At 39.9% G+C, this 15903-nt stretch overlaps 1 protein-coding gene across 2 annotated transcripts in view; it reads right to left on the reverse strand.

The window, feature by feature from the left end:
- The window catches only part of tle2b (TLE family member 2, transcriptional corepressor b), a 127896-nt gene that overhangs the window by 64914 nt on the left and 47079 nt on the right, over positions 1-15903 (reverse strand). For both annotated transcript variants that reach the window (XM_033621928.2, XM_033621927.2), the window contains exon 4: positions 8732-8776. In XM_033621928.2, the coding sequence (XP_033477819.1) occupies positions 8732-8776 (45 nt within the window). The remainder of the gene's footprint in view (positions 1-8731; positions 8777-15903) is intronic.

Below are 15903 nucleotides of genomic sequence, written 5' to 3' on the forward strand. Positions count from 1 at the left end.
GTCATCCCCACCGCCTTCCCCCCCTTCTTCCCCTCTCTCCTTCGTCTCTTCCTATTTTCCACACTCTCCCCTCCTTGGCCTCCCTCTGTCATCTTCCCCACCTATCCTCCTCCCCCTCTTCCTCCTCTGTCCATCTCTCAGAGGTGCAGCCAGCGCCTCAGTCCATTTCTTCTTTTTGGCGACAAGAGCTGACAGTCCAGTTCTGCCTGGCTTTGTTGCCAGCCATCTTTCCCTCTCTCTCTTTCTCTCTCCACTCTTTCTCTGATCCCCTCCAAAGTCTGCACTGTTGGGTAATACTCTCTCTTCTTGTAACTAACATACAGCCTTCTGTACATTTTGCTTGGTGGTTTAGCTCAACTAAATTTAAAAATGAGTAGTTCAGTCAGGAACATTTTAGTCAAAGGAAACTTTATTTACATTTTCAGTATTATATTTGCTGGTATGGCTCTGTTCTGGGGCCCCTCTGCCTTTCCTCAGGCCTACGCAGAAAGCCTAAGGTGGAGAAAGCACACCTCTCTGCCCTTCCACATGCAAATGAGGAAAGCCTGAAGCACATAAGCAAACCTCCCTGCCCTTCCATGCGCCTACATGAAGAGCAGCAGCAAAGACCCCCCGGCAACACAACAGAGCAGCATCAGTGACAAACAGAAATGACATTGATAAGTCAGACACAGCATGAAAAGGAGGACCTGGGGTGGAGACGAGTTTCAAAGCAGCTTGCAGAGGAAGCAGCAACAGTAGGCAGGCCAGAGCAGTTTAAATAGGACGCCCTGAATGAGATTCGCCAATTGGTTGCATAGAAAGGAATCATGTGATCTCTCAGCTGACTCCCTTCCATCATTTAGCTGGGATTTGAGCTGAGCTTGACATCATGTCCTGCCTGAACCAACACTATGCTCGGTTTCTTTAGTAGCATGTCAGTATTTTGGTCATTGGCACCAAAGTGGTATTTTTTTTTACTGACTGAAACTGGCTGAAATTTTTCAGAAAAGAAAAAAAATGCATTTACTGAAGTAGTGCTTCAGTTGTTTTTAGGGCTGCTGCCTGAAACTAAATGAGTCAAATTCAGGCTGTCAAAGAATAAATATACTGAGAAAACTACATCTTAGATTTCTAAAATATACCCTAAAAGTTAAAATGATAACCTGCAATAACATGGTCTATGGGGAGTTAGGGAGATATCCACTCTATATTGCAGTTAAAAAGAGACTTACTGGCTACTGGAGAAAGCTGATAGAGGGTAAAGAAACTAAACTCAGTCTAATAATGTACAAATATTTGCTCAGCCTGCATAACAAGAGTGTATATGTGTCACCATGGGTCTTGCAGGTTAAGCAGATACTGGATGAGTGTGGCTTGTCGTAAAAGTGTAACAACATCAACTCGTTGAAACTAACTGTTGAACAGAGGCTAAAAGACTACTTTGTGATCATGTGATATATATGTCGAAATTTAACAATAGTTTAAAGTGGAGAAGTATCTGTTGCATGAAAATCTAAGGTACAGACAGACTATTTGTAATTTTAGAGTAAATAACACTAGAATTCCTAAAGTCAGTGGAAGATATAAAGGGCTGGATATAAATCAGAGGATCTGCAACCTCTGGGATGTTAATCGTGTGGGAGATGAGCATCATATTTTGTTTGAATGTCAGAATGTAAGCTTAATGACTTACAGAGAAAGGTGTCTGCCAAAGAATTATCTAAACCATCCATCTATGTTTAAATTAATTGTGTTATTTTGCTGTTATTAAAAGCCAAAGTAATTTGTAAAATAGGTGTTTTTTTTGAGGAATGTCTTTTGTTTGTTTAAGTAACATTGGTTGTACATTACACGCCATGTGCCACTGTTTTGTTATTGTATGTAACATTTGCACCATGTGATATGAGTCAAATAAATGAAATGAAATGTAACCCCTTAGCTGATTTGAAATTCTTCAAGTCGAGCTGTCTTTTTTTGTTTGTTTTGCTTTGTTTGTTTTTTGTTAGTGTGCATCACATTACATTTCCCATACACTGATTTATTTGTTGCAGCCCACCACATTATTTTTAGTATTTAAAATGTGTAAAACCTTATTTCACTGTGGAACTGTGTGCAGCTCATTGATTGACTCAGCCCCTGCTCGCCCTGCTCTCTCTCTCCCTCTCTGTTCATCAGACAACATATGAGACAAGCTATGAGACAAGCTAAATGAGATAAGCTGGCAAGCTAGCGCACCCGGCGGTCCCCCTGCCTCACTTGTGGCGATAGGAGACTACTTTGGGAGGAGAGCAAGAGGCAGCTCCGGAGATAAAGTTTAGAGGGTGCAGGATTTAAGAAGCTGATGCCAACTCTGGAGCCATGTTACACTGGCCCTAACAGAGACGCTGTCATGCACCCAGCGCATGTTAAAAAAGGAACGAATAGTCAAATCTTCAACAGCTAAATTCGATACAAGTCTAAAAAATTCAGATTCGGGCAGAGCCCTTGTTATTTTAAGTATTATCATCTAAATCTAAAGTTCACTGTTGAAAAAACTCCCACTATTTTATCTTACTGTTGCAGACCTTGTCACTGTTGCAATACAGCAACACTTTGATTTCTCACTATAATAAATACAGTAAGATAAATGTATTAATCCTGAGTGTATCTGTATTGTCGCTGAACTTCTTTCAGTATAAAAAGACTTGTAAAACGGTACTTTTAAAGTACTTTATAATCCTCTGTCCACTCTAGTCTCTTTATTCTCTCGTCTGCCAGTCTCTCTCTCCGCCTCTTTCTGATTATCGCTCTGTCAATAGTTGTGTCTGCTGTGGGCTTTAAGAATCAATCTATCCCATCCATCAGACAGTTTTATTGTGCATGTTTTTTTCTTTTTGTTGTTTTTAGTAGCACAACAATTTCAGCATATAGTCTCGCTGAGGTTTTTCTGCTTTCAGATGCGGTTCACATCCTCGGTCCATGAGATCAGGACTGAATTTAGATTTTGGAAGAATGCAGAGTAAATGATGAGGAGCACAGGGGACACTTTCAAACAATTTCAGTTTCAAACAACATTTTCATTTCAATTTGAGGCAGAAAAAAATGAACAAGAAGGCCATCTAGATATAAGGGTTATGCTGACATGTTCCTGACATAGAGATCCGCATATCTTGTTCTTATTTAAATGTAATATTACCTCATATCAAGGTTTGAAGAGCTGTGTGTTACATATTATTTTCCAGATATAATGGTTAGTATTCATCTTCAGTCATGCAAAGTATAGCAGACAAGCACATGTCACCTGTCCTCCAGCACATACTGAATAATCTCACCTATGCTGCCTCAAATATTATGATCATAATTATTTGCTTTTCCAGTTATTTTGCCAATATGAACCTGATTGGGCTTTTAAGATTAATTCTAAGCCCTGGACACTTACAACAACAACATTCCTTCTCTTATAATCCTAAAAAGCTGACATGAAACTGTGATCCAAGCAGATTTACACAGTAGCAATATCATTATAACAAGGGGATCTAGAGTGTTAGTGTACAGTAGTTACTCTGCAGCTGTTACAACAAAAGTGTTCGGACAGACTCTCTTAATCCCCATCATAAATTACTGAGGTACAAATGAGGCTTTAAACCAGTAGCTGCACTTTTAAGGCAAAGCACACCTGCAACATTTTACCAAAACAGGAAAAAGACGCTTGGTGTCATGTGGAATCTGCTGTCTGCTACTTATGTGTTAATGTTGCTCTGTTACTGAAAACAATGGGAATGAATGTGAACAGGGTTGAGTGTTTTAACAGAGTGTAATTACAGTATTTTTGATACAACGTGTCACCATAAGCAAAGGAACCTGACTGGGATTTAATGAAGTTGATGCAGATAAGGCTGCAAATAACTGTTAATGTCATTGTAGAATAATCTGTCAATTAATTTAGCGATTTGTCAATTAGTCGAGATTTTTTTCACCATTTTCTTAAGTTTTATAGACCGAACAACTATCTGAAATATATACTAATATTGTGGACCAATGTGACAGATGCCATGCTTCTTCTTGTAATTTGAGCCATATGTCCATCTTCTGCTCCGGACTACAGGAATTCTGGACTGACTTTTTTATGATTTTGACAAAGATTTTAGGAGTCCAGGTAAAAATGGATTCCTTTATTGCTATATTTGTGGTATCATCTGAACAACTCCAAATTAACTCCTTACAGTCAGAACTATGAGCCTTACTTCCCTTTTGGCGAGATGGCGCATTTTGCTCCTGTGGAAATCTCCTAAACCCCGATCTATATCGCTGTGGCTTAAGGATGTTATGTCCTTTCTTAAAGTAGAAAAAATGAGTTTAACAGTGAAAGGATCCTCTGATAGGTTTACTCGGAAATACGGAAACAGAATTCTTTTATGAACTACTTGAATTCCTTACCAACCCTGTCCATTTTATTTTATTTATCTATTTTCTTTTTCTTTTATTGTATTTATTTATACATATGTGCATGTATCTATATGTATATGTGTGCAGATTTTTTTAACTAATTTATTTTGAATTTATTGTTTGATCTTTTTTTTTCTTCGACTTGACTTTTATTATTCTATTTATCTACTTTTCTTTTTTTCTCTTTAACCTAGCTTACTTTTATGGTTTATTTGCAACCAAACTTTGTACACATTCCATTCTATTGTCTTGTTTGGAAAAAATACTAAACAATATTTACACAATATTATTATCTTTTAATGCGGAGATAATGTTCACTATTCCTGTTCTTTTTACCAAAAAAGGGGGAACAGCACTTGTAACTATGTTTTGTTGTTATCCGTCTATCCAAAAAAAAAAAAAAAAAAAAGTCAATCAGTGTTTTCCAAAACCCAAGATGACGTGCTAAAATGTCTTATTTTGTCCACAACCCAAACGTATTCAATCAACTGTCACAGAGGAACAACGTAACCAGAAAATATTCACATTTAAGAAGCTGGCATCAGGGAATTTGGCTTTTATTTCTAAAAAAAGAACTCAAACCGATTAATCAATAATCATATTAGCTGGCGATTAATTTAATAGCTGAAAACGTAATGATTAAATGTTCCAGGTGTAGATGCAGATCAGTTAAAATACACTCTTATCAGCCCTTAAACTGATCTTGAATCATCCCTAACTTCAACCACTAAGCGTAACATCAGCGAGTACTGGAGTCTGGAGTGAGTATGTACACTGCACTGCAAGTATTTGGACAGACACCCGCTGTTTGATGTCTCTGTGCTATAATTACCTTGATCGTGAAATGACACAATGATTATGAGGTTAAAGTGCAGAGTGTGGAGGCTTTCATTTGAGGGCGTTTTCCAGATTGTTTGAAACAATGAGCTGCTTTCTAAAAGCATTATGCCAGGCATGCTGGGAGCTCATTGTAAAATGTAAAAAACGCATCCCTTCTTGTCTCCCATGACAGTGCCTGAGTCCACTGCAGAGTTAGCATGACAGTTAGAGAGATTAAGAGAGAGGGGGAGACACAGGCAGTCACCTTAAAGGAAGATGCCATTCAGCTGGATAATGATTCTGTCTATCTGCATGGAGGTCTGTCAGCGCAGCCGAACAGATCTCACGTCTGCGATCTGTCTGTCTGTCTGTCTGTCTGCCTTTTTGTCAGTCTGTCTGTGCATTTATCTGCCTGTCTCCCCTTCCTGCAGTGTGACCCAGACAGCAAATTAGCAGCAAGTGTGGGGACTGACAAGCAGTCGTCGGCTCCTGAGAGCACACACTGCTCATCAGACACATCGTCATTCAGGAATACCGGATCCCAGAGTGGATAAATAGAAATGATACACATTTACACTGACCTTCTTTTATCCACCTGGCATTTGGTCTTCACATTGTTTAGAAGAAGCAGTGTCCTCACTATCCCATCCTGTCCATAACAGCTAAGCCTTGTCGACATCTAGTGTCAGTTAACCTCAAGTCTGTCTCCACTGGTTGTGTAAAACATACATTTGACATTGTCATGGTTACCATCTGTACCAGCTAGCTTAATGGTAACATTATTCCCTAATTCTCACATCAGCCGCCAGCGCTTGTGTTGCTTGATAATAACCGAAAGAGAGACTGTCCACACAAATAAACATTTAGTCAACAGGGACATCATAATTGTGCAGAGAAGCTGGTTTCATGCAACAGTACTTGCGTTTATATTCCATACGGACGCATGGAAAGGTAAACTTCAGTGTTGCGCAGTGACCCCGTTACTAAAACTAATAAAATCAGCCATCCATAGCTCAGTGTTGAAACCACTTGTTGCTCTTGCTGACTCATTATTAGTCTACTAAAAAAAAGACAGAAAAAAAACCACGTCCTACTTTAACAGAAAATGTTATTAATTCCTTTGCCCTGTTTCTGGTTCTACAAAGATGAGTCACTCCCCTGCTCATCATCGTTACACAGGAATTTAAGCTGGAACAGATCCTGCTTTATCCTGCCAATACACTATACAATGAGAACCTAGAGAAACAGAAACTCATGTGCTATGTGATATAATGCAAGACAACCACTCTGCATTAAATACATTACTTAAAGGTCAAGTGTGTGGGATTTAGGGGGATATATTGGCAGGAATAGAAGTGTATACTCACCTGAAAATAAGAATCTGTCTGTTTTTGTTACCTTAGAATGAGCTGTTTATATCTACACAGGGAGAGGGTCCTCCTTCACAGAATCCGCCATGTTGATGTGCCAAGTTTCTACAGCAGCCCATGATGGCTCTAGATAGGGCCATTTGCATTTTCACGTGGCCCATAGTTAGCAGCTTCTCTGCAATGAGCACTGATTTTTAACTTGAAACTTCTTTATTCTGTGTTTTTAGCAGTTTAAGGGGTGGTACACATGTCACGTTTTTTGCACCCTCAAATTAATTGTTTTAAATGTAAACGCGTAGCAAGGGCGCTCAAATGCCAGAGCGACGCCGTCATGGTGCGCACACACAACAGCTGCACTCTGATATAACAGTAAACAATAAATAAATAATAAAAGTTCAACTTTTGGAACGAAGCAGCACCTCTTGTGGCGAGGAACAACCAATCATTCTGTAAATATCGGTCTGTGATAAATACGGAAAAGTTGATCATGTTAGTGCAGGGATACCCAGAGCTTTACATTTGTCCCACAGACAATAGGCCTACACACTTATTAATTCCTGGAAGAAGATCAGCTCTGCACTCAGGATTTTAGGTAAAAAGGCTTTGATACAGTGCTTGTTAAGGTTGCTTAGCAACCTCAGACACAACCTGCCACTGGGCTCTTGAAAGCTGCCTCAAAAAAGGCACAAAAGTCAGCCCAGTGCCCAAACTTGTGTTTTTCAGGAGGTTAAAGAAGCAGCATGTGTGCGGCCTCTAAATCACCAACAAGGACGATACCTTCGTGGATAATTTGGCACCTGATAAAAACTTCCCAAATGTCTGGATCATAAGTTATAACATAAGTCTTAAGTTAAGAAATAAAATGAGAACACACTGGCAGGTGCGAGGCTAGCAGCCAACTCCAAACATATACAAACATACCAAACAGCATCAGAGAAACACTGATTTATGAAGTTCAACTGCTTTACCCAGTGTTTTCACTGGTTTTAATCACCTGGCCTGTTTGTTTTGGAGAGGAAGAGAACTCTGCGGATAACTCAGCTCGGGGTTAAAACTTCCTGAACATCTGGATCAGAAATAAGGTGAGCACATGCGAAGTTACCCAAGAAAATAGGTAAGCAAACATTAGCAAGTGCTGGGCTAGCAGCCTGTCTGCGACAACGCACAGGAAAACCTCTGATTTGTTACGTTAAACTGCTTTATTCTGTGTTTTACCGGTTTTAATCACTAGGTCCGTTTGTTTTGGAGAGGAGGAGACCTCTGCGGATAATTTGGCTCCTGGTAAAAACCTCCTGCACATCTGGATCTTGAGTTATAAGTTAAGAAATAACGTTTTTTTTTTGGCTTAAATCCACAGGTTTTGGAGAGGAGGAGACCTCTGCGGATAATTCAGCTCAGGGTAAAAACCTCCTGAACGTCTGGATCAGAAATGAGGTGAGCACACATTAGCAGATGCTGGGCTAGCGGCCTGTCTGCGACAAGCCCAATGGCATTGGAGAAACACTGATTTGTAACATTAAATGGCTTTATTCAGTGTTTTTACTGGTTTAAATCACCTGGTCCGTTTGTTCTGGATAGACAGAGACCTCTACAGATAATTCAGCTCCTGCTAAAAACCTCCTGAACAATGAACACTGAAGGAATCCTAACTGGGAGAAGTTTCAGCTGGTTGCAATCTGTAATCCTCACCGCTTGATGCCAGTATCTCCCCCTAAATCTTGCACACTGTTCCTTTAAAGCCCTTCTTTTAAAATAAGAGTGTAGTTGTTTTTGTGTGTCGACCAAATGCTATGGTGCATTTTGAAGCTATACTTTGCATTTAAGGTGTTTCTAAAAATTTGGCCATGGCATTTATATTTATGGAGGTCATTTTGTGTAAATACAAAATATAAACAAATGAGAACAGGATCAAGATAGTAAAAAACCACCCACACAAAATGACATCCTGGCAATACAGTGTTTGTGTGAGTAAAATAACACATTCACCTCCTCACGCCTACTCAAGAAATGCAACTTCTTCACAGAAGGTAACACACACACACACACACACACACACACACACACACACAGCCTCCAAGTACACCAGCAGTGAGAAGAAAAAACAAACAAAAAATACTGAGTACAGTCTTTCCTACCTGTTTATGCATCTCAATGTTGAGACCGTAGGACATTTCGTAGTACTGTGGAGACAAACAGATGACACAGCTTCGTTAGCATTTTATACACAGCGCACATTCAGTTACACAATATCTCCCATTGAACATCTGTTGCTCAGTGTCACTGCATATGCTGCTGTTTGTCAGTGTGGTTTTAATGAAAGCGAGAAAAGAGAGAGTGAAAAGAACGACGAGAGAGAGTGTGTGTGAGTGTGTGTGTGTGTAGTAAGAACGAGTTTGTGTGTGTCTGTGTATAGATAATGAGGTATTTATGTCTCTGTGTGAGTTATGTGCGATCACTGTCTCAGCAGGTTTTTGTCTGTGTGTAGCTGCCAAATGAGCATGACTGTGTGTGTGTGTGTGTGTGTGTGTGTGCTGCATGTTGTAGTCCCTGCCTCTGTGTTTATGTGTATGTATGTGTCAGTGTGCCTGTGAAGACCTACAGTATGTCCAGTGACCATCAGAGTACAGTAATGAGACGTGAGATATGAATGCTTGCTAAGGCCACAGTGTGTGACTGATCAGTGTGTGTGTACAGTATGTCAATTTTTCTTTCCTACAATGGTGTAGACATGACCTGCTCTACTCTCCCTCTGATTGGTTCTGAGTACTCGTAGCCTTCATGGGTTGGATTGGTTAGGTTTAGGCATGAGGAGTGAGGTCGGGGTCAGGATAAGAACATCAGGATAAGCCAATCAGAGGCAGAGTAAAGCAGAGTAGGGTGGAAATAACCCGTACGATTTGAGTCTACGACTGCATTAGCACGGGCCGCTCCACATCTGGAGGTGGCCCGGCTCACATTCAGCCAGGTGTTAATGCAGTCTGTACAGAGTGGCCACATTCCTGAGGGATGGCTTCATATTTTTTCAAGTCTACAGTGCAAGAACGGGTTGTAATTACAGCCACCGTGGACAAGAGTTATTAGTACAGTAACCAGTGACTCAGTCTGTACTGTATTGCATATACGCTTTAAGACAGTGTTTCCCAACTGGTCCAGATTTCTCCTTAGTCATTAGCTCAAGGTCCACACACTTTAATACCTTTAGCATCACACTTGTGTTTGGCCATGTCGTCGAGCTAGTTTGCTGTCTCCGTCAAGCAGCTGTCCCTCCGTCACTCTCTCTACAGCAGGAAATGGCACCTCAAATAAAAAGCTCTGGATCGGAAATTCACTGTACTTAAAAATAAAGTGTTTAACAAACTTAACACGTTTGACACCAGTTGGGAACCACTGCTTTAAGAATATAATCCACCATTTGAAAGGTCAATTGATTCTGCCTCCTCTGTCCTCTGTCTAGTGAGCCTGGCCCACAGCTAAAGACGACCTGTTAATCAGCAAAGCAAAAATAAGTAGCAGCAACATCGCTTCCCTTGACTTGGGACACATCATAGGGGCTTTTCATTATACTAACATATGCCTCCTCACATCCTTTCTCCTCCTATGACCCTGCAAATCATTCCCCCTCCACCATCGTCCCTTAAATGGACCTCAAGGAGACAAGTAGAGAGGATGCTTCTGAAGGAGCTGAGAGTGAGGAAACAAAAATGTATTCTTACATAGAAGTCTTTTATCAAGTCGCATCACGTATAAATGTCGCACCTGTAACTGTAGTTGCTTATGACTGGCACTATGTGTTGTGACCCAGGTCATTATTTTTTGGTATTGATGTGCTTGTATTAGTCTGCAGTGATCTGTCAGATGTTCTCTCTCCTCTGCCCAGAGTGTGCATGTGGTTGAGTGTAGCCCTTTTTAGATAGGAACTTTGCAAATTTGTAGGAAAGCCCAATCAGTCTTCGTTCAGCATTGGCAGTATAAAAACAAAATCGGGGAGTGCAGCAAAATGCCGCCTGCCTACTTTTGTTCATACAGAATGTGCCTTTTCGGAGCAATGGGGGGCGTGAGCAAGTAACAAAACGTGTAGCTCAGCGTGAGACGTAAACAGTGACGTGGGAGGGAAGCCGTGGCTGGTCAGTCCTTCAGCGATTCTCGCATAAGTCGGCCCGTTCTTCACCATCCCCGTCATTTGACGGTTAATGGCCTCTTCGTTTGCGAGGGCAAGGAGGGCTCTTGTTTTGAATGGTAGGAGTTTAGGTTAGAAAATTGTCTTTTGTTTCACATTTGTTTTTGCTAGGTAAGTTTAGGGTCCATTAGTGTATTTTGTTGTTTTGGGCACCGCTCACCTCTAAAGCCAAATAAACTGCTTTGTTGTTTAAAATAATGTGTAACTGGAATTCCTTGGGAGTGGGAAGAGTAGGGCATGTTATGTCCTAGTCTCTTACACTGACTCTGTCGTCTGTAAACATTCCCATAGGAAAGTTGTAATAGAATTAGCGCTGGCTCCCAGCGACAGTGATGTGATTGGATCCAAATCCGTGTACTCCTGTACTTCCTCGACCAATGGCTGATTAGCTTTGCCTTACACCCACCTACACCGGAATTGGTGTTCCCCAAATTGTTGTCCGTACTACAACAGAAAAGGAAGTGTTAAGTGCATCGCAAGAAGAGATTAAAATGGATATGATTTCATTTGATTCAGCTATATTGCAGAGCTGCAACGTCCACAACATTGGAGAAATTAAGGATTTACAGCGTGCCATACCTATGGCAACGCCGTCAAGTAGTCTGGATATCCCCGCCCATTTCTATTACAAAACGAAAGACAAATGTCCCCAGACTCCCATTCGGGAACACAACACTATGGAACCAAGGATTTCTTAACTGGCAGCTTGGACCTCACATCTCTTCCTCGCATCCAATAGCTAAGATGCGAGGAGGAGATGCGAACAAGGAAAGCAAAGAGCATAATAGAAAGTACCTGATGTTTGTCGACAACTCTGCCAGCTCCATCTACCTCATTTGCAATTTCAATAATGAGTCATATTTAAAGTTTAACTTAATATCTCCTGAAAAAAAAATCTACTTTAACTGACCTTGAGTATCACTGTGACATCACTGCTGGGTGTGGTTAAAGGTGCAACAAAGGAAATATATGTGGGAAGTGAAAGAGCTTGAAGCCTTTTAACTAGAGAGGGCTATGAAACAATGCTTTAGAGCAAAATGCCAAAAGGTTCCAGTTTCTCAAATGTGAATATTTGCCCAATATTCTGTCTCCTAGGGTATTTATAATAAATATATTTGGATTCTGAGCAGGCAGTCTGACAAAAAATGCAATTTAAATAAGTCAGTGTTGGCTTTAGGAAACTGCGCTGGGCATTCATTTACTATTTTCTGCTATTATTTTTACCAACTCATTAATCAATTGATAAAAATAATCAGCAGACTAATTAATAATGATACAACCATCCTAATCCAAATAACATTTCATGAACATATGATCAATAGTGCAACATATCTGTGCCAAACATGTCAGGCTCCTATCTAAATGTCTGTGTGTGTTTCTGTGCGTTTGTATATTTGACACCAGCACACTAAACATACCTGTGTGTGTGTGTTTGCTAAATACCTTGTGCTGCACCTCTGCATGTGTGTGTGTGTGCTTGTTAAATGTGTTGTTCTCTCTCCTCTGTGTGTGTTTCCGTGTGTGTGTACATCAGTAATGTGCTGTAATGGTGTGGTGGCGAGCGGCATGCAGACAGCGAGGATCCGTCATGGTGACAAAGGCAGCCTCTGCCGCCGGATGAGCAACGCGCTGACTGATGAGAGCGAGACACTACTCTCTCCCTCTCCTCTCTCTCTCTCTCTGGCTTCTTTTGCTCATTTTCACTCTATCGCTCTCTTCTCCCTCTTCATTTATTCCTCACCTCATTCAGTCCCTCCCTCTCGCTCCTATCTCTATCTCTCCGAGGCCGTCAGTCCCTTTTTCCCATCACCCTTCCTTCTGTCTCCCTCTAGTTATTCCCCTCCTTCTTTTTCTAGCTGTCAGATGTTCTTTCGCTCTCCATTTCAGTCTGTCTCTCTATTTCCTGTCTCATTTTACTCACTTGCTATCTTTGTCTGTCTCGATCCTCTTCCATACCTCTCTATCTAAATTCAAATGTGCTTTATTGATATGAGCATAATTAAGCGCAGCACTGCCAGATCACATAAGGTTTACACTGTATGTAATAATTCTGATTTTAAAAAAGAAAACAAATGGTTACCACCCTATTCAACAAAAAGAGGAGGCATATTTTAAGGGGGTTCATGACAGTGTCATGTGTTGTTTTGCTGGTTTCCCCCGAGGCTGACATGCTCTGACATATACTGTTGCTTCAATGGCAGTCATGTTTAAACCATGACTGCGATCTTTCCCTTACCTCAAAGAAGGTGTTTTTCAGGGCTGCACCAAACAGTTCAAAGCTTCATTCATAGGATTCACATTAATTTCTGAATCAACATCAGAATCAGCACAGTATTTTTATTTTTTTCATAATGTCTATGCATTTCATTTAAACCCGGTATTTCCGCACAGTTGCAGATAAAGATTAGACTACACTAAAAGTATTTGTATTACAATATTTGTAGAATCATATACTAAAAGAAATTATGAATGTACTGTGACATCACCCATTGGCTTTCTGGAGCCAGAAGTGACCATATTTGGGTGATCCCTACTTACAGTAGTTGCTCTTCCTGGGGTTTCTTCCCCTTTTTTGTATGTTGCTTGGCCCTCTGAGGCAAACTGTGATATTTGTGATGATGAATAAAAAATAAAATAAAATACAATTAAGTAAAATACGATAAAATAAAATAAGATCAAATAAAATACAACAAATAAAATTAAATAAAATAAAGCAAAATAAAGTAATGTAAAGTGAAATTAAATTAAATAGAATAAAATAAATAAAATAAATAAAATAAAATAAAACAAGATATAATTAAGTAAAATAATGTCAAGTAAAATAAAGTAAAATAATATAAGATAAAATAAATTAAATTAAATAAAGTAAAATTATATTAAATAGAATAAAATAAAATATAGTAAAATAACATTAAATAAAAAAAAGCTTTGTCAAAAGCGTAATGTAGCGTAGTGTGTAAAAGCTTTAAATGTTAAAAAAAAAAAACATTTGGTACAGCACTATTTAGAAAAACAAACAAACAAAAAAACTAACCAACCAAACCTTACACAATGCAGAGAAAGTTGTCATGTCAGCATGTCAGTGGAGGCTTCAGAAATCAGAAGAGATCAGAAAATGTTAAAATGGACTTGCAGGTAATAAGCCACAATGTGTTTTGTCATTTATTCTGAGGGACTCATTTGTCTTCATACAGACTGCAGTGTAGCAGGAGAGGTATCTATCTATCTATCTATCTATCTATCTATCTATCTATCTATCTATCTATCTTTGTGGTGTCCTTCTTGTCCTGTCTCTATTTTGTCACCTTCCTCCTCATGTGCATTCTCCCCCTCTCTCCCCTGTCAACACCTTTTCTGTCTTTCTTGCCAATTACCCTTTTCTTTTTTTACCTTCTCTCCCTCTTTTCTCTCCTAACCCCATTACTCTCTCCCCCTCTCTTTTATCTCCCCTTGTTTTATCTATCTGCTGTATCATTTCTGTCTCTGTCCATTACACTCCGTCTCTTTTCTACTCTCTCATTCTTTCTCCTCTTAGTCATTTCTATCAATCATCTTTCTCCTTTATGTTCTCTCTCTATTGCCATTTTCTACTTGGCTCGCTCGCTCACTTGTATATTTGTCTCTCTCGTCCTTGTCGAGTGCTGTATCTATATTTTCTCCTTTCTCTCCCCCTGTCGAGTTCACCTCCGCTGTGTATTATACTCTTCTTTCTTCCCGTTTCTCTCACAGATGGACTGATACACACAAAAAATGTTTTGCTCCCGAGATGTATTCACTGCTTGGAATCTCTTTCACATGTAAAAATGCACACATACTTCACACAAGTATACACACCACTGTCAGCACACGCATGCGTGCTTCACAGCATGCACACACACACACAAACATACTTAAGCTAGCTCTTTGTGTTTCCATGTCTGCCTATCTCCTCCAGCCCTCTCAACATGAAAGATATGTGACATATCTCTTTGTTCTCCCTCCTTCTCTGCCTCTCTCCCTCCATCTCTCATCAGCCTCTCTCGTCACCTCTCCATCATTACACCTCACCTCAGCCCTCCCCATCTTTTTAACTCAATTCCTGTCTGTCTCTCCTTATTAATTCTCCCCCCCATCTCTCCCATCAGCCTCTCCACCTCTCTGCCATTACTCTCCGTTTCTCTTTTCCACTCTCTCCTCTCCAACATCCTCTTTTCATTTAGTATCTCGCCTTTTTTTCTCTCCCACTACACCAACAGCTGAGTGCAACAACCATGGCCCTAGTTTTTGAATACAACCTTGCAAGTAACTACATAGCTCACTTCAGCAGCTGTCCTCAGAAAGAGCTCTCCACTGTGGACTAAAATGAAGCGGCTGACTGTATATAACCGGCACGACATTACGGAAAGGAATGCAATAAAGGTATGATGGGAACGCTGCTCTGTACAGCCAGAGGGAAAGCAAATGGGTTTGGGTTAGCAGCAGTAAATGTTAAGGAGCCTTGATGCTGCAGCTGAGCATTTCTGAGAGTGAGAGGGCTGAATGGAAAGGTGTTGGGTTTACTTAATTAAATATCTGATTCATGTCAGTACATTCCACGGTCATTTTGTTCAGCTATGTATCTCTCGGGTTGGTGAAAATCCAAGGCAAACAGCAAGACAAAAGCTGCAAACTGTTGAGATATTACACACAAATGTTTTTCAAAGTATGTCCGGCTGGCAGCTGTGGAATGTTACTAAGTGCATTTACTCAGATGCTAATTTTTTGATACTTCTGGTAACTTACTTGAGCATTGCCTTATTTCTGAGGGAAATATGGTACTTTGTATTTCAGCACATTTATCTGACAACTAGAGTCACTTTTTATTTCACAGATTAAAACATATATGGGGCTTATTAAATGCAATACAACAAAATATATAAAGTAGGTAAACCTTCACTTAACCCTTTCCCTCCCTTCCCTTATTAAGACTACTCTACTACTAATCTACTTTGTAAATAATATTCATCTCCTTCTGGTGTATGTATCAGGATATATTTTGTATTTTGTAAAGTATGCTTTGTTCTCCATATACATTTCTCATCTCTCTGTGTTTTCTCAGAGTTTTTGATATCTTATGAAAATATTCATGTGTTTTGCACTTTATATTTATGG

Source organism: Epinephelus lanceolatus, chromosome 6, assembly GCF_041903045.1.
Source record: "Epinephelus lanceolatus isolate andai-2023 chromosome 6, ASM4190304v1, whole genome shotgun sequence".
Classification (NCBI taxonomy): Eukaryota; Metazoa; Chordata; class Actinopteri; order Perciformes; family Serranidae; genus Epinephelus; species Epinephelus lanceolatus.